At 37.8% G+C, this 19,758-nt stretch overlaps 2 protein-coding genes across 2 annotated transcripts; one reads left to right on the top strand and one right to left on the bottom strand.

Moving 5' to 3' along the window:
* Nucleotides 1-1,991: 1,991 nt before the first annotated feature.
* On the top strand, nt 1,992-5,983 carry LOC140793192 (uncharacterized). The gene is made up of 5 exons (XM_073144545.1): nt 1,992-2,809; nt 3,579-3,653; nt 3,771-3,833; nt 3,922-3,981; nt 5,469-5,983. The coding sequence occupies exons 1-5, from the start codon at nt 2,255-2,257 to the stop codon at nt 5,646-5,648; spliced, it is 933 nt and encodes a 310-aa protein (XP_073000646.1). The 5' UTR covers nt 1,992-2,254; the 3' UTR covers nt 5,649-5,983.
* A 1,323-nt stretch (nt 5,984-7,306) lies between these two features.
* LOC140793557 (chaperone protein dnaJ A7A, chloroplastic-like) lies at nt 7,307-18,128 on the bottom strand. The gene is made up of 8 exons (XM_073145083.1): nt 17,934-18,128; nt 15,296-15,473; nt 13,689-13,827; nt 13,528-13,585; nt 11,753-11,795; nt 8,687-8,735; nt 8,528-8,608; nt 7,307-8,428 (listed from the first exon to the last, which is right to left on the bottom strand). Exons 2-8 carry the CDS (start codon nt 15,424-15,426, stop codon nt 7,571-7,573), a joined length of 1,359 nt encoding a protein of 452 aa, XP_073001184.1. The 5' UTR covers nt 15,427-15,473; nt 17,934-18,128; the 3' UTR covers nt 7,307-7,570.
* Between the last annotated feature and the right edge of the window lie 1,630 nt (nt 18,129-19,758).

A 19,758-nucleotide genomic window follows, 5' to 3' on the forward strand; every position in this document is an offset into this window, starting at 1 on the left:
ACTCGATAATTAGGTAATCAAATAATAATGAAATCATATGCATTTCTCAATATCTCAGTCATCAATGTCAGCTCTATACGTCATCATCATACTAGACCACTGTGCACAGTCAACACTCGGTACCTGATCTCAATATCATGTCTAAAGGCTCAGAGCATACTCTGCCACCCGCAAAAGTTGATAAAAACCTCGTGAGGATAACTCGCCACATATGCCGTGGCGAACGACATGTGTCCGAATGTCTGCTGCGCACATAGACTAACGACCTCAGACGTAAGGCCAACAGGATCGCGACTATGTCGAGCGATCAATCATCTCTAGGCACACCCTAACCCTCGCGCCCACTCGGGTATCCTCACGCTTTCTATCAACTATCCTATTAATCACATTTCATGCTTTTCTTCTAAATGACAGATCATATGCATATATCCAGTACGATAACAAGTCAATGCATAACAAAAATTTAGGTGGAACAGGAATCAAGAGAAAAATAATGCAATATAGTCTCCGATCATGTAGTCAATACGTGCATACTCATGCTAATCTATTACATGCATACTCATGCTACAGATCAACTGGACATAACATTATAATAGTATAATCGTCTCTCATCATCTTTATATATCACCAATGTGCTCATATCCCAAATCAACCTAATCAGATGCATGATAAAATATGCTCGACTATAATCATCTCTGGATAAAGTCATATAATCATGCTGGAGGCTAAAACATGCATGTACATAAAATATAATATAACATAATTTGAGAAAGGCGTCTAAGGGATAAGACTACTCACCACCATTGCAATTACTAAACAACCACTCGTTCACGTTGCTACGATAATGATCAAGCCTCGATAGCTAAGTCCACGGGGTCTTGAATAGGGGGTCGGGATCTGAAATTATTTATAATAAATAATGTCAGTCTTTCTATTAATTAAAACTATCCCAGCAAAAGGTAGTTTTTTATTGTAATTATGTACTCTTCATTTCTATATTTGTTTTATTATTTATTAGCCCTAATTATATTATTTAATAGTGTATTTAAAATATAATTATTTACCTATTATTCTCTTTAATAATTAAGAAAATAAGAATTAAGTTACTGCAAATAATTACGCAAGAATATGTGTACATAACCCTAATAATTACTATTACCTACCTAGGATTAAAATAATATTTTATATTGCAGGTATTTTGCTAAACATGATATAATTAGATTTATTTGCTAACTAGAATATAATTATATTTAATTCATATAAATTAAATACATTAATTAACTAAACTACTTGAATAATTAATAACCTAAACAAATATAATTGGTAATTAATAATATGCATATATGTACACACATGTGTGTGTGTATATATATATATATATATATATATATATATATATGTATAAATATATATATATATATGTATAAATATATATATATATATATATATAAATATACACAGCACCTATGCGCAGCAGAGTGCTGGGCCGAGAGGAAGCTGACAGTGGCATTCTGCGGCCGGCCTCTCGCCGACGGCTCAATTCTCCGGCGGTCCCGAGAGGAAGTCGACAAAGAGAGAAAGAGAGATAGAGAGAGAGAGAGAGAAGAAGGGAGGCTCACCGGCGTTAGTGGGTCGACGGAATGACGACGGTAGTGGGTAGAGAGAGAGAAAGAGTGTTTGAGAGAGAGAGAAAGAGAGAAAGGTGAGAAAGAGTTCGAAAGAGAAAGAGAGAGAAAGAGGAATAAAAGGGAGAGAGGCGGTGGGGAGGGAGGCTGCGGCGACGACGGTGGAGGCCCACCGCGCCAGCTGGCCCGGCCAGATTGGCCATGCCAGCGCTTGGGGCGCGTGGCGCCCTTTCCAAGCTGCCACTGCATAGCATGAGGCTGTCGTGCCACGCAGTGAAGATTTATTTTTTATTTTTTTTATTTTTGGTTACACGGGGAATGTTTGGCCTCATGATGTAACCGTTAGCCGAGTTTTTCAGCTCCTTTAATCGAAAAAAAAAAAGCATCGATTGGATCATTTATTATCGCTAACGATCGGGTCCCAATCCCAGTCGGAGTTGGTCAGTTTCCGCCTCCTTCCTTCCCCAATTCCTTTTTCTTGTTTATTTTATTCCCTCGGCTTTATAAACCCCCGACGCCGCGCCCAGTTCTCTCTATTTCCCTATCTCTCTATCTCTCTCTCTCTCTCTCCCTCTCTCTTAGGGTTTCTCCGATCTCCATCGCTCGCTCGCTTCCTTTGTTAGGGTTCGATGGTTTCGTACTATGAATACCTCTCGACGGAGGGAGAGAAGGACGAGGAGCTTTTGGCTGGGGTGAATAACCTTGTTCGCCTGAAGAAAGGTATACGCGAGGGGATGCCGGAACCGGGTCTCGTTCCCGATCTCGATCCTCCTCGCCAAACGGCGGAGTCGGTTCAGGCGGCGGTGGTGGTGGAGATTCGGGAGAGGTATCTGACGTGGCCGACGCGGAGGAGGAGGTCGCGGATGATGACGATAGATGGGATCCGGGAGCCGCGGAGCAGGGATTCGGCCGCGGCGGCGGCGGCGGTGGTGGAAGTGGATGCTACGATTGCTGTGCCGATGGATACGTCCCCGCCGCTAGACCCGGTGGCAGCGGGGGAGGGGAAGACGACGGAGTGTGAGAAGCGGAAGCGGAAGAGTCCCTCGACGCCGCTCCAATTCAACGGCGGCGACGGCGCGTCGACGAGCGGCGGGAGCGGCGCATCGACGAGCGGCGCGAGCGGCGTCGAGGAGGTGCCCAGCTGTCCGGCGAAGAGGCCGCGGCCGGCCGCAACCGGGACCAAGGTATGTGGTTCTTGTCCACATCCGTTATACTATTTGACCACATTACCCCGATCAAGTAGTGGAAATTACTTTTTTCGGACTGCAGTTGCCTCAATTCTACCCCCGCTGTGCGTTATCTCGTTTTTGGATTCATTAATTTTTCCATACTACTTTTCCAAACAAGATAAATTTTTTTTTTCCGCTTTACTTAGTGTTTATCTTGTTGATCGAATCTTTTTTTATTTTGAAAAAAATCCTCTTTCATCACGCTTCCAGAAGTAGGAATTCTTTACTGTCATGAGTTGGCAATTTCCCCAAGGGCATTATGGTCAGTTAGGTATAGAAGTGGGTACTCTCCCGTCTTCTCCCTCTGTCACCATGTTCCTCCTCTGACTATGAACTTCCCAAAATGACCCTGAGAAATAAGCCCCGATATTTTCCGCCCCGAATATTTTCTACGTCGGTCGTCAGGTGGGTTCTCCATCCGCGTCCGACGGTCAAAACTGGCGTGGAAATAACCAACGCTTCGGTCGGTACTATACGCATTAGTGATTAGGCCCATGTTTCCTTCGTGCGATCGGATTAATATTCCGATACGTACGCGTCGCATTGTCCTATTGGCCACTGTAGAAACCACGTGGCACGTCCTGGGCGCCCTAGTCCGGCGGACAGCTGTGAGGACGCCGACGTGGCATGCCCAGCGTCCGGCGGCTTGAGTCCAGTATCTTTTAACCACGTGGCGGTCACTGACGCAGTTTTTCTAATTCTTATTATTTTTTAAAATTTCCAGGTGGTGGTTATGGTGCCGCTGGTTTCCCAAACCCAGGGTCTCCGACCGAAGAGCCCACGGCCAAAGAAGAAGATGGTACGTTTCGTTCACGGCTATAGCCGGAGGGTATTTTGGTCATTTTCGGTCTATTTTTCGAATCGGTTCTTTTTCTATTATTATTAACCGTGGGTGAGGGTTTTTGCGGTGATCCAGAGGCCCCTCGAGCTGCAGGAGACGGTGAGATCACTGGAGGAGGAAAGAGAGGCGCTTCGCAAGGTGAATTAATTGCTTCTCATTCTAACATTTTACCCCCTAAATTTACGTCATAATTGTTACCGGTCCGCAATAACTTCGAACGGAACAGGAATTGGAAAGGTGGCGAAAGATTCGCGAGGCGCTGGCGTCGGAGAACGGGGAACTCAAGGTGACCACACCGCCTCTCTCTCTCTCTCCCTAAAACCGCATGCTTTTTTTTTTTGTGCTCATTTTACTAATTGACTCCTCTTTTTTAGGTATATATGTAGATAACCATTTAGGACTAGCTATTTTTATTCTTGACAAAGAAAAAAAAATCTTTCTGCAAATATACCTGAAAATAAATAGTTTTGTACACAGTGGGTTTTCTCCTTTTAGGTCAAAATGTAGCTACGATTGTGACATGTAAAGAAACCTAATTCCGGGTGAGGACTGCTTAGTAACTTAGATCGGAAGATATGTGGATTGCATGCGTTGGGGTTTGGTAAGCGCTTCGTATCATCTGTCAATTACTTTTGTCCTGGGAAGGAAGTGGTGGCATTGTTAGGCTTTATTATTAGCTAGGTTAGACGTCCATCTCTTATCTTTACCTGCAATGTGATATATAATTCGTAGGTATAATTTACTAGCCGGAAATATCAAATGAACATTTAACTATAAATTTTACTCTCTTTTTGTGCTAAAATAAAAGTAAGATGGTTCTTAGAAGATCTAAAATTACACTCATGACACTCATGGGTAACTAATAGAATGAGTATTTCATATGTTTCTTATAATTAAGAGAGTCAATATGTTACGAAAAATAAATTAGATGATCTATATGGAAATGGGCAACAGTTTTAGAGGCTTAGATCTAAGTATCCCCAATTAGTATCAGAATAAGTCCGTTACTTGACTTCAAAAAAAGAATAAGTCCATTACTGGTCCTATGCTCTAGCTAGGTATTCTTTTCAAAATTTTCAGACTTCATGGGGTAGCTAAGTAATTACAGTGGATATGAAAGCAAATGAAATAAAAGAGCAAGAAGAGGAAGGGAAAGTTGAAGACTTGATATGTACGTCCCAACTGCTGACCCACCTAAACCTTGTTTGGTAGGTGTACGGTTGCAACTAACCTGTGACCACAAATTGAGGTTGTTGACTTGATATTTTCGTATTATTATATAGTTTCCTATTCATCCTTCCAAAGTGAGGTTGTTGGCTTCAGAGTTATATGAGCTAACGCATAGAGAAAGATTTAGATCTCAACTCTGCACTCGAATCCTTTTTTAGTCAGCTTTCCCCCTCTTCAGTGTTCTATAATGTGCAATAACGTGAGGAGCTAGAAGAGTTGTAAGGTCCTGTTTTCAATCTAATTACCTGCACCACTTAAATGCGCAGCTGCAAGATTTGATGTGTAGATTTGCATATTTGTCAGAGGATCTTTTAGAGTCCTTGTGATGTGTACCTAAAACCTTAAAACAAACTGATTGCTAGACAGCAATAACAACAAAAACTATCTTCTCTTGATCTTATGTATGCATAGATATGATAGATATTACTCCCACTCTTATTAATTAGTACAGAAACTATTCTCACATAGCAATTTCATGCATTTTTATTTTACAGCAATTCCATTTCTGATTTGACAATTAATCATGTCTCATATCTTGTGCAGTCAAAGCTACAACAGCATGCTGCACCAGTAGTAACTTCTTCAACGGCACCTGAAGCAAACCAGCAACAGCCTCAAGTAGCATCTCTCCAGGTTGCCTCATCTTCTCCCGCACACCTTCATAGAGGCGGCTTCGAGTTTGATCTGAATCTTACACCCGACGAATTCGGGCTGATACTCTGAGCCCACATCGGCGATAACTGCAATTGTATATATAAAAGAAGGCCGATTCCAGTGGACATCACTAGTGAAGGCGTGTGATAGGGTGATTAATTTTTTAGGCTTTGATAAGACGGCTGCTGAAGAGGGTGGCATAACTTACATTTTGATTATAGATTTATACTACTCGTTATTTAGGGCTCCTAGACCTTACTTTCTTATTCTCATTTACCCTGATCACCAAATTTCAATTGTAATTATTTTTGGTAGTCACACGTTGCTCTGGGATGGATGAACTATTGACAATTGTTATCGTTATTATTTGTTGCATATTATATATAAATCTCTTGATTCAATTATCCATCAGTTGTTCTTCTGTTTCTCTTTACTTTATTGCGATTAGTTTCCATTCTTTGCTTTGTTCTTTTGATGACGGTAGCGTGTGATACATGCGTTAATCTGCTTTCCTGATTTCTCCAAGCAACCTACGTAGTTTACTTGCGGGTAAAGATTAACTATTATACCAAAACCAAAACCTCTACTAATAATATTTTTGTACTTCTAGTACCCCTCTCTCTCTCTCAATAGTTCGTCCCCTTCTCATGAAAGAAAAATTAAAGACAACTAAAAGAACAAAAAAAGAAAAGAAAAGGAGATTAGTTTGTTGTCTCTTGGGCAACTCCCAAATTTCTTAGACGTAATTGCTATAACATTCTTGTGCGGACGCTACCAAGCAAGTAACTTATATATATATATATATATATATATATATATATATATATATATTTACACACTTAAAACAAAACCGTGCACAAAAACAAAAAGGTTCACGAAGGATCGATCAAACTTGTATAGCTGAAGAGCTCCGAAAAGCTCATCGATGGCCACCGGAGCAGACGCGCTGCTCCGGTGCGTCGTCTTCGAGGGCTGCATCACGGCGCCGGATTCCGAGATCGACCGCAAACCGTACCATCGCAACTGCAGGTGTGCCTTGCATGACCCCAAGGCGTGTTCCAAGGCTTCTCCATGCAGGAGGATCTCGTATCCCCTCCGTCGTTCTTGGAGTACGAGTTGCTTGATCTCAGGGTCAGATGAGTCCTTACACCCTCCTCCCTTGAATTCTTCTTCTGCTAGCTCCTCTAACGGTGATCAAGATTAACGCATGATAGAACTGCATGGGTGCATGATGTCTTTCTCCAATAAGAATGATTGAGTCTTTACTTTATCAGAGATCTTGCAGTTGATTTGGTTTATCTAATGCAATGTTTAAGAACTTTAGTCAGTTTTCATCTATTATGAGCTTTTCAGATGAAAGAGTGATGATTTCAATTGTGAGATATATGAAAGGCAATCATATAATAAAGCCCTTTTATTTATAGCATTGAACATGGGATATTGGACAGGGTAAGCCAATATTGCTATATTCCACCAATTAATACATTAATATGGATTTCTGAAAAAAAATTATTGCCATTAGAAACATCTCAAAGGCAGGGCAATGCAGTGAGATCAGACACCTGAAAATTTTCAGATGTAATCAGAAAAGTTAATTCCTAAAGAACCTAGAGCAAAATAATATACAGCACAATTCTTTTTTATTTCAATCAGCAAAAATAAAATGCGACAGAAATTCGCAACTTTAGTTACTTCTAAAATCTCTGCACTATCAATGAGGAAAAGACTTCAAAAGACATCAAAATTGCTAGATATGTCTTCAAACAGAGGCAAGATACAGGTCTAGGCTTTTCCATTCCTTTCCAGATGATCTAATATACATATCAATAGCCTATACTAGTTCGTGAACGAACATTAGCCTCACAATTAACTTATAGTTTCTAGTTTAACATTTTCACGCTTGCTGCTCAATATAAAGACGGGTGTGGTCACCAGTCTTCAAGTGGGGGGAGGTGAAGTTTCTCCAACTCGGGGTGGATATCAATTTCAAACTATCTCCTACTGTTAGCAGTTTTGGTCTTGCTGAGGCTTGCAAGCTCTTCAATCAGTTTTCTCTCTTCGCTGCTTAATCTCTTCGGAATCTCTACCTGAACACGCACCAATTGATCTCCCCTAGTGTTTGGCTTCCCAAGGAATGGAACCCCCTTCTTGGCCATCACCAACGTTGTTCCTGGCTGCGTTCCAGCTGGGATCTTTAAATCTACCATTCCATCTACTGTTGGGACCTTCACCGTGGTTCCGAGAATTGCATCAATGTAAGATACCTTGCATGTGTAAAGAATGTTGGTTTGATCCCGCTTGAGGACAGAATCAGAAAGAACTTCAATGAAGACATAAAGGTCTCCCGGAGGGCCGCCTCTCCTTCCAGCATTCCCCTCTGATCGGACCCTCAGCCGGCTGCCAGAATCCACTCCTGCCGGAACTTTGAGACTAATTCTTTTGTTCCTCCTCACACGCCCATCACCTCCACATGTACCGCATGGGATAGATAATTCCCCAGTTCCACTGCAAGTAGAGCAAGCCGTGACCTGCTGGAATATACCAAGTGGAGTTCTCGTGGAAGAGATAACCTGACCTTGACCTCCACAAGTGTTACACTTGCTCGGCTTTGTGCCAGGTTTGGCACCAGACCCATCGCAGGTCCCACAAGTCTCAAGCCGAGTTATCTCAATCTCCTTCTCCACCCCAAACACTGCATCTTTAAAATTCAGGACAAGATTATAGCTCTCATCATCACCTTGCATAGGTCGATTACGAGCAGCTCTGCTTCCCCCCATTCCGCCCATTCCACCCATTCCACCCATCCCTTCAAACAATGACTCAAAGATATCAAAAGGATTACTGAAATCCTGCAACAACAGATTGCACATTAGAGAAAATAACAAACTATACCGAGAATTGTGTCTAATAAAAAGAAACTAAATAGCTAATTGATTATTGAGACTAACCCCCATGCCCATTCCTGCACCTTTGAGGCCAGCTTCTCCATACCTATCATATATAGATCGCTTATCATCATCAGATAATACCTGCAACACAATGTCCATTAGGGACATCAGAGGAAATCAATGGTTCTTTTGCAGCTGCAATAGATAATGGGGGCTAACCTCATAAGCATTGCTTATCTCCTTAAACTTCTGTTCTGCACCAGGTTCCCTAAAACAGATATAAAGAAAGTTAGGGCATCCAAGTTATAAGAATGCTAAGAGAACAAATCACCAAAATTGGTCAAGAAACATATGCAGTGTAGGATTACAGTATACAGTTTTCCCTCAACAAGCCATACCTGTTCATGACTTTCTCACCAGAAAAAAGGAAAAAGAACAAAAAAAGAACACCCATTTATCAGGATGATAGGCACTATGATAGGCTCTGATACCACTGATAGGCTCTGATACCAATTGATAGGCTCTGATACCAGATGATACGGCTCTGATACCAATTTGTTAAGCTCTGATACTAATGATAAGCTCTGATACCAAATTGTTAAAATCCGGAACTAAAGATAGGCTACGCAACTATTCCTTCTAAATCTAGATGTATTACAAGAATCAGTCCGCACAATCGTAGAAAAATATTCGTCAAATATTCTCCGGTAGTCAGAAAATTACGAAACCAAGTGGATTAGATCCGTAACTTTTTGATCTACGACTTTTGTATTTATGTCCTTCGCAGATTCGAACTACAACTGGGACAAAAACACGGAATAACGTGGGTGATGATGGTGGTGACGGGTGGAGTGAATGTTAAGGTTATGGATGGATATGGAGATGAAGGTGGATTGTGGAAGTAATTTAGGGATATAGACGAAGGGAACGAAGTGGTCGAGATCCTAAAAAAGAGGGGGGCTCGACAGTCGAGGAAAATTAGAAGTTAGGAGAATCCTTGCCAACGGTAGAGATGGAAGGATGATGAAGAGGGAGGAGGGAGATTATGGTAGATAGATGATGGAGAGACAAGAATTCAATAATCAAATAGCATTATAAAGTTGGCTGCCATCCACATATATATAGAGATTAGCCAACAAGTCCTAAAACAATATGAAACCCTAATTCTAGAATTTTTCCATCGATCGCGTTCGAACGCACAATATGCGTTCTCTGTATTTGCGAACCTGATGCAGGCATTCACAAGGGCGTTCGAAAGATCCTAACTAAGTGTATCATAGTAGTGACTGCTACTAAAGTGTCATTGCATTGCTGCAGAACATATCCGCACAAGTGTTCTGCCATACTTTTTCAAGATTTAGATGTATCAATGATAGAAACTATTCTTTTAGATATATATCAATGACATATATTATTTACCCCGCATCCTAAGCCTGTCGTGTCCTACTTTTTTCAAGATTTTCCATATTAGTATTGTCCTTGAATATACATCTGACTAACCTGGTTGAGTTACATCATTAAGACATCAAACTATAGATAATTTAAGCATACAATTTGCTACAAATTATAATAACTCCATAGAAATTGTTGCAAATTCTTAGCATAGATAAACTCAAACGACACAGGATAGTGTTGCTAAATTCACTAGGCAATTATTGGGTAGCATGACTTGCATTGATGGTTGTAGTCTAGACTCTATGACCAATTATCATTTCTCTAAAGTTCCTCTTCACATGGAGAGAATATACAGAGAAAGATGGTAAGTTTACGCGCAGGAAATAATTTTCAATGCAAAAGACATAAGGAAGCCCAAATTAAATAAGCCACTACTACATGACTTCAACTCTCCATGCAACAAATAGAAACCTCTATATTTTGTCCAGAGTAGTATCTTATAATGAGACGACTTGTAATCAGGAGAAAAGGATGATGTTTGCTTATAATATGATGTTAAAGAAGATAAAGGATCATATAATAACAATCATTTGATCTATCAAAGGAATGATCAAATGATTGACTGAATAAAAATGGCTGTTGCAGCAATTTGTGATAGTTAATAACAGTCCTACAAAGTTTAAAACTTGGTGTGGCTTGACTTAAACATTCCTATACTAACTAACTCATTGCATCAAGTTCACTGAAGGTTTTCAAACTTTGTATACATTAGGGTTGCCAAATTTTACCAGATCTAGATATGCTTGACTTAAGATTATGCAGAAAATAATCTGAGGTAAATTTGATTGACAAATAAATATTCATATTATATCTTCACATATATACCCAACGCATGCACATATATACCCAATCTAACCCTCCAAGACATGCACATATAGTTTATTAATTATCTAAGGATCATAACATATGACATCCAATAGTTTTTATGCTAATGAGTTGTAAAATTCTAATACATTATAAGTTTAACCTTACTTCTAAACAAAATTTCAATTTGCATAGGAAATGAACTAACTTGGAAAAGGTTCATACTAATAATTATATTAGTTTTGGTGAGTCCCTATCCTGAGACTGATTAGCATTAGGGTATAGTTGGGATCTCTGAAAAGAAAGGTTGAATGGTTTAGTCAACCCAAGCCCATAGAGAAGGGAACGGAGGGGTTGATAACTTTTTATAACAACCAATGCAGCAGGCTTTTCTTAAACTCAAGTGGCCTATGAACTTTAGGGGCAAGGGATTCTCCACAAACAGCTTTCTGTATTAACTGATACAAGGTTTTTCTTTTGAGCCCTGAGTGGCATGACCTTAGTAGTCAATTTTACCTCGCCACACACTTTAAAGAGTGTGATGAGGAGTTGAAGGCCAGGAAACTTTAGGTAAAATTAGAAAAAGATGCATAATTTCTCTAATTTCTACCACAAACTGAAAATTCAAAAATTAGGCTAAATAAGTGAAACTATTGATTATTGGATGACACATCTTGCAGTTTTGACCTTTTAATAAGACATCTCATAAAAGTTGCCGTAAATTTAGGGTGAAATTAGGTCAAATTAGAAAAAAATTAAAGAAATGAATTTAGTCTCACCAAGTCACCCTAAGAGTTCTGATGAGGCATCTCGTGCATAATCCTAAATTAGGCTTGAAATTTCGGGTCAAAAAATTTCTGAATGTTTGAAGGTTCAAAAGAACAAAAACACCATGTATAGAAATATCAATAACCATTTCCACCACATATATTATTCTTAGAGTAAAAGCTGAATGATTGTTAGGCAAGTGTATTTCATGAAAGGAAGATAAATATATCCTTAGAAAATTAACTTGTATCAACTTACTTGTTCACATCCGGATGATAACTCCTAGCAAGTTTCCGATAAGCTGGGTAACAAAAAAAGAAAGTAACAATATTAGATACCTAAAAATTACCATGTGATCATGATAACCATATTCAGAAAATTAAAAGAATTAAAAAGACAAATGCACAGACAGATATACCACATTGTTGAGATGTGAACATGTGCATACGGGCAAGTGGTATATGTATGCATGTGCCTTCATCAAAAAAAATATGTATGCATGTGCATAAAAATATTCAGACACTTTCAAACATTAAAAAATTGGTTTAATGAGTGTGAGTGATTACAACATTCATAAATAAAAAGTAAGTACAATAAGGTACCATATAGGAAGTGATGACAAATAAAGGCCATAGTTTGCAGGGAGATGGAATAAGCAAAGGAGATAGGAGACACAGAACCTGTCTGTTGTAGAGTGAGAAAGGTGGAAGATATAGACAATGCCACAAACACGGCTCGTGCCAACACACAACACAGTCAGCATGGCTAAGAAGAAAGAGGATAAGAAAAGGAAGAAGAGAGAAGGAGAAGATAGAGAAAGAAGAGAGGAATATATTGGAAGCCCTCACTGGCCATTCTCCATCTTAGTTGCTCTCATCATGGTCGCCATCGCAGGGTTGCAGCTAGGGTTTCACAGCAGCAAGGGATATCGCAAAGAAGATGATGGGTTAACTTAAAGGATCGTGAAATATATTTTTGATGGATTGTACCTAAGTGATAATAGATCTGACTTATATTAAGTTATAAAAAGATCTCAGAGTAATAACGGATTGTGCCCACTGTCCTTTATACTTCCCCATCTTCTTCTCTACACAATTTTGAAGAAAAAAAACCCTAACAATGGCTACCATGAAGGTTGAGGGCTTTCCTTCTCCACACAGCACGAACTCCTCCGGCTCCTCTAAGAGATCGTGAAAAGCTTCATTTCTCGCCCATAAGAAGATTACTTTTTAGCCCTTTAGGGGATGTTGTCGGCACACCTTGTGCCATGTGTTGGCCGGCATGATCTGTGCAAGTTGGCACGGCAATCCTTGGATACAACTATACAAGTAAGGCCATTAGATTCTCGGTCTTGCTTTAAGCCAGCCAACTCATGATTTCTAGCTTTCTGTGAACCATATCCATATCGCCTTAGCTCTAGCAGGCTCCTGCCCAGGTAGCCTATTAAGGCAACTAAAATCCTAATCTCAAAACTTGACTTGGTTTAACTTATCAGTACCTATTAGAAGAAGTTAGTGAGCAAAACCTAATTCACTTTTCTCTGAGAAAGAAAAGACTGACAGCTTCTGTGGTGGAACCTGATGAAGGCAACGAGTGTCAGAAGGCAGGGAGCAATGAGCATTATGCATAGGTAAAGGGCTCTTACAATGTCATGGCATAGCACACATATTTCTAGCTATTGCATATTGCCAAAATGGCATTGCTGTGGCAAGCATATCCTAAGTCCAAAGGGCAAGAGTACATTGAAATTATTCAATTGAATCAGCATTGATACAAGCAGATTTAGTGCAACAAGTTCTAGAATCAAGAGATGACAAATGTCGCCTCAGCCTCAATGTCAAACCATGCGACACTCTTGATCTACATAAAATATATGAAGTGGCAAGTGATTTTGCAGATGCCAAATTTGCAGTTCAAAAGCATAATTTGAAACAAATGAATGAATCAAAAGGCCAAGACCAAAAGGAGAAGTAACAACTCCACATGGACAAAATCAACCAAGCATGCAAGTAAATCTACTAAATGACACTTACCACTCTTTATTTCAGATTTACTAGCATTTTTTGAGACACCAAGCACAGAATAGTAATCCTGTAAAAAAGATTGCACCCAAATGATAATGTGTAAATTTGCATCGTCAACGGTCAAACGTATTTAGTTGTTAATTTTTATGAGAATGTACAATTATACTTACACTATCAGCTCTAACAACAAGCCTAGAGCCCCTGCGATGCCAAATAGTTTGAGGTCTATAGTTAAAAAGAACAGAGGAGGATAACTCAGCAAAGAAACTTGCACGAGATGCGGCCAAATATTTCTCCTTGCTTCTATTGCTGCAAAATATATATAGCAATTACTGCAACGAACTCAATATAGAAAACAAGGAAAAGATGAATAAATTCAAATATTAATCAGTAATATAATGCATAAACTAATCTCCTTCTCAAGTCAGTCATTAACAGTGTTTTGAAAAGTGGCTAAGGCTGCCATCTTGGTAGGAGAACCACCATAGTATTCACTTTCCTTTCTTTCTCTCTCTCTCTCTCACATTGGGAACCACCACTTCCATTATTTTATTTGGGAATCATCATTTCCTTTATTCTTTTTTTTCTCTCTCTAACATTGGAAACCACCAGGTCCACCACTCCCTTTTCTTTTCTCCCTTCGTTTTCTCTCTCCCTCTCACTAGCTATCATGCACTCACTATTTCTAATTTATTTTAGATGCATTAATAAAATACATATATATATATATATATATACATATTTGTGAATTGTGATATTTTGTTGTTATGATTGTAAATTGCACTATTGAAATTTTCTACATAATTTTTCTAACATATTGTATTAGTATATATTGTATATCACATATAATTATTTTTTAATTATAGAAAGCCTTGGCGCCCGCCTTCCATCTTAGTGCCATGCAATAGAGTGATCACCTGCAACTCGTGGCCGTCTTTCAAAACATTGGTCAATAATAAATTTTTAAGACCCTTTTCTCCATCTAACCTAATTAAAGCCAAAAAAATTTAAAACCTAGATAATAAGTAATTTCCTGATACCAACTCCAATTCCATGGTTGTAGGAAATTGGGCAGATAAAAGCATAAGAAAGGGAGGAATCAACCAGATTAGTATTGTTAGAGTTGTCCTATGCAAGCTTTGGAAATACTAAATTGGCACTAGAAATGACCAAAAGAAAAAGAAATACTGTGATAAAATCAGCTTATTAAGCAAAATTAGTAATATATATATCAACACTGAGAATTATATTAAACTATATATTTCATATACTCTACATCTCTAGAGGGATGTCATTATGTTACAGTCTGTTGCGAAAAATTGTCTAACTTTCTGTATATCATTTTCAATATCAAAATTTCTGTAGCTAATGCCATAGCTACTTAGAAATTTATAGAAGAGATTTACATATGTACACAGAAACCCATCTGTCAAGATAGTTACTAACAAAATTATACAAATATAGGAAACGAGGTTCCATAATTGTAGCCGTAGGATTTGAAATGCGCATCTATCTTCCTACTGAGATGGTTAGCAGTGAACAGGGGGACAGTCACATGTATTTGTAAAAGGAATCTCTAAAACTTTGAGTTTTTCAGAATCTAAAGGGAACCTAAAACCTTATCCATTAAAAAAGAGAGGAAAAGTACAAAATTTTCATCATAACTTAAGAAAGAAGTAAAGAAGATATTAGCTGCCCAGATAAAAAAAACATAAGACAATCATAAAACAGTAAGCAGAAAGAAGTACATATCAAAAATTCAAAAGTATTGACTTACCAATTTTGCAGCATCAGCAACTTGTTAGTAAAACAGCATGCCCTTGTTCCTGGAGGAGTATGTCTAAATACCAATCCAGGTTGTGCTCCTAGCTGAGGTACTGAAGTACCTCCACACGGTATGATTGACATCAGACAGATTTCGGCGAAAAGGATAGATTATATATTCAACTGCGTCACTGCAAGAACAAAGAAAAGTCATTATATCACACTTGAAACAAAATAAGAGTGGACCACATAGAGCACATTGCAGCAATATATGGAGGACAAAAACATGTATGCATATGTATGATTATATAGTCAACTGCATCACTGCAAGCACAAAGAAGTCATTCTATCACACTTGAAACAAAATAAGAGTTGACCACATAGAGCACATTGCAGCAATATATGGAGGGCAAAAACATGTATGTATATGTATGTCTCTATTTGTGTCTAATTGTCTATAGTTTAAAGACATAAGTTTGGGTGTCTGTTTGTGTAACCTTCAGTAAAATCAGTATGATATCATATTTTTCACTTTCCCTACAGAGCTTATAAATCTTTGATATAGCTCCATAAAGAAAAAAACAACAAGCATTCCACTAAAGATCATCTACACTATGATAAGCATGAAGCATCATGACACAGATATAAGCTTTATGTAAGGCAGTTGAATGGGAACATCTCCAAGTGTCACTATAATGTAGTAACAACTAGGTTGGCCTTGGGCTTTGCAGTCAAACGTTGTTGGGAAGGAAGTTGGACTCTACGTAGCTTGGATGCTTAAAAAACCTCATAATGCAGCAACCACATAGATAGAAGAAACCAAGAACTGAAGTGATGACTAGCACCAACAAGAAATAACTCAGATCTTAGTTGAAGGCAGCTTGGCAGGGATCAATAAATTCCTTTTCCCCCAAAATCTTCAAGAAAATCTACGAATTAAAATGCTGTTGTTTCACAGGATAGGGGGAAGGAGCAATAAATGGGAGGATGCATTTAAGAACTTATATACTTATCTACAAAATACATAATGACATATTATTAATTAGCATTATGTAGCACCTAAAGGAGAGCTAGTAAGTTCAAGAATATGAACTTGAAAATGAGAACAAATAATTTGACTTAAAAAGCAAGGGCAGTTCATATGTTTTCTCAATACAGGGTGGAAAACTGAAAGAAAAAAAAAATGAAACAGAAATGGTATTCTCTTACAAATAAAGTAGACTTCAAAATTGATCCCTTCTTGTGCCCAACGTATAATAATCAGACAAAAGGATTGCATGACCTTATTTCATTGGCTATGGAGATCATCATTCTTCAAATAACAAGAATTCAAGGGAATCTTTACTGAGCTTAATAACTAACTCCACTCGCCTATACTCACCTATCTTCCAATCCAACTACGTTAGAGGATTAGCTAGTACTGTGGAATGAACAACAAAACAGCAAGTCAACAAACAGTGAAGAAAGCTTCAAATCCCTCTAGGTTCTCATTGAAGGTGTAATAAACCATCGTACTAGTTCCACTGGCCAATTTTCTGAATATTGGACTAGACGAAAGAGGAAATTAGTCATTTCAGTCAAGGCTTCGGCTTCAGTTCAATTCAAGCAAAAAATAATAAAGTTTCAGACCATTTCGATCATTCTTCGTTTGGTTTCAAAAGTTTTGATTTATGTATTAACTAAAATTATCCTAGAAATTTTAAATGTAAAACGGAAAAAAGAAGAAGGGAAAGTAGTATATCACTATTTCTCCCTTAAAACTGATAACATAAATGAAAAATCAAAAGCCAAAAACACTATTAGGGAAAGAGGGAAGTGTACTCAGTACAGGCAAACTCCATCTAAGCCGTCCATCCAAGTAACCTTCAGATGCGCACCAACTCATTAATTGTGCACACCAGGATCACAACTGCTCTAATTTACTGGGTCTCTTGTATCCTATTTCGGGCACAATTGTGGTTATCGAATGTACACAATCGATGCACTAGCGCATATCTGATGGTGCGCCTGGATGGACCTAGATCAGTTAGCTGCATTGAAGCCTCTCTCTAAAAAGACAGGCTCATACTATCTAAGTCAAGAGAGGATAAAAATGCCTAATGCCCAAAGGGTTGTAGTGTAGGAATCCCTCAAATCTCTTCCAAGAGTCAGGTAGTTTTCCGGCACAGCTATGTAGTCCCTCTGCTCCTATTACCCTGTTCCTCCTATCACTATTGGAACCCTCGCCAACTACTATCAATAAACACTCTCTTTTCCTTACTAGTCCTAACTCTCAACTGCCATTGACCATCGTCAGAAGACATATAGCGAGAGAACTGATACTTGACTTCTCCCTCACTCCATGGTCATAAAAAAACATCAAATTACAAAAGTTTCTTTCCTATAAACTAATAGGAAACATCTAATAAAGTTCACTTATTTACCACATGTTTTCCACAAAGTAAAATCTTGGCGCGCCCCAAACGAATCCCTCGACAAATTCCCCAACTTAGCCCGCACCCCCTAAAGCAAATCCCACCATTAACCGCCCCCCAAAAAACCATTAGCAACAAGCATACAAATCAAGAAACAGAAGTAATATAACCTATTCGGATTAATTTGAGAATCTAATCGTAGAGAGAGCGATTGAGAAGCAGTCGAAGAAGACGGACCTCAACCCTAGAGAGATAAAGAAGAGAGAGAAAGCGGTAAACAACGGCAGAGACGACGGCTGGGATCCTCCCGTGAGAGGGGAGGGGCGACGGAAGTCTCCAGACGCTTCTAAGCCGTTGGCTTGACGTTCTCTTCTCTGTTCTCTTCTCTGCTATCTATCTATCTATCTACTTTCCACCAACAATGGAGATGACGAGTGGATGTGAGCCGTCGGATTGGATGTATGATGTTGTGAATGTGCTGGGCTTATATTGGATTTCTTTATATTGGATGTATGATGTATGATGTTTGGTTGCTACTTCCTTAAAAAAAAGTGAGAAAAATATTCACTTTCAAGAACTTCTCTAAGTCTAATATTTAATTATAAATATTAAATTAAAAAATTTATTTTTTTTAACTTAACAAAAAATAGTTTTATTTTTTCTTTTTGATTTCTTTATTTTTATAAAAAAAAAAGAGTAATTTTACTGTGAAATGAGACACTTTCTAACAACCAAACACACTTTGAAAATAAATTTTTATATTTTGTATTTATTATCACCTATATAGTTACACTATGAATTTTGGATTATTTTTTGATAGTTTGTGAGCTCTAGACTAATTAAGCAGACAATTGGATTAATACATTTTTATATATAGGTTGGACAATTGAATTACACATTATTACAAAATAGGCTGTAATGGGATCGAAACGATATATACATAGAACTCTAGTAAAATAATCTACTATAATAACCATAATGTTCATAACGCAATTTAAACCTTTGAACCATGACATCTATCATGAGCTAGTGGAACTCGACAACTGAATTATAACGGCAACTTAAATTTTGAAATTCACTGCCATAATTTTTATTTTGTTATAACATATGTTAACTTAATCAAATATTTTTGACTAGTTTACTTTCATTGTCAAAGAGTATTATCGCTTTACAATAAACTTTAATTTAGTAGACTTCACCTTGATTAAAATATGAAGAACTTGCACTTTTGTATTTCAAGTTCCTCTCTTAATCTTCATCAAACTACACTTTCCTTTATATATCTCTCAAGAGGAAAATAAATGAATCTAAGAATACATTATCTCGGACTTAAATTTCAGCTTTGATTCATCGATTCAAAATATATAGATCATATTAGAATGTTTATTCTTTTCGTGCAAAATGAACTAAATTTGCCGCATACTAATGAAAGTCATTTAAAGTATGTTCGAAACGCACGTCAAATGTTAAAAGTTTGTTCAAATGTCTGTAGGACATTATGTTATAGCTCATATAGTAAACTAGTAAAATTATATCATGACTCACTTTGTTTAGACAGAAATTTATTAATTACAAAAATTAATAAAATTTCTCTGGCAATTTTGTGGTAGAATAAAAATTTTCTAAATATGCAATTTCTTGCAATACATCACCTAATAGAACTAAGCACATAGCTTTCTTTAAAAATCTATCAAATCTAAATGATAATATTTTGTGTTAAATACATTTTATCCCTATACTTATGCTAAAAATCAATTTATCTCTTGTTACATTTGTACTTCAAAAAAATCTCAAACAAGTCCTTATACTTATGACTAAATTGAGACCCTTAGTTTTTCTATTCAAATTAATAGAGCACGCTCAAAATATTTCAAAATTAAATGGCGAGCTAAATTCCCTCCATTTTTACTAAATCCCTCCATTTCAAAAATATTTCTCTCTTATATAACCATTTTTTTTTCTTCAAAAAATATCCACATATTTTATTCTCTTTCTTTCTAGATTGTGTCAACTATATGAAGTTTAGTAGTTATATCACAATTAAGAACAAGACAAATATGGG

This window comes from Typha latifolia, chromosome 8 (assembly GCF_019914945.1).
Source record: "Typha latifolia isolate L0001 chromosome 8, TyphaL0001v2, whole genome shotgun sequence".
NCBI classification, from domain to species: Eukaryota; Viridiplantae; Streptophyta; class Magnoliopsida; order Poales; family Typhaceae; genus Typha; species Typha latifolia.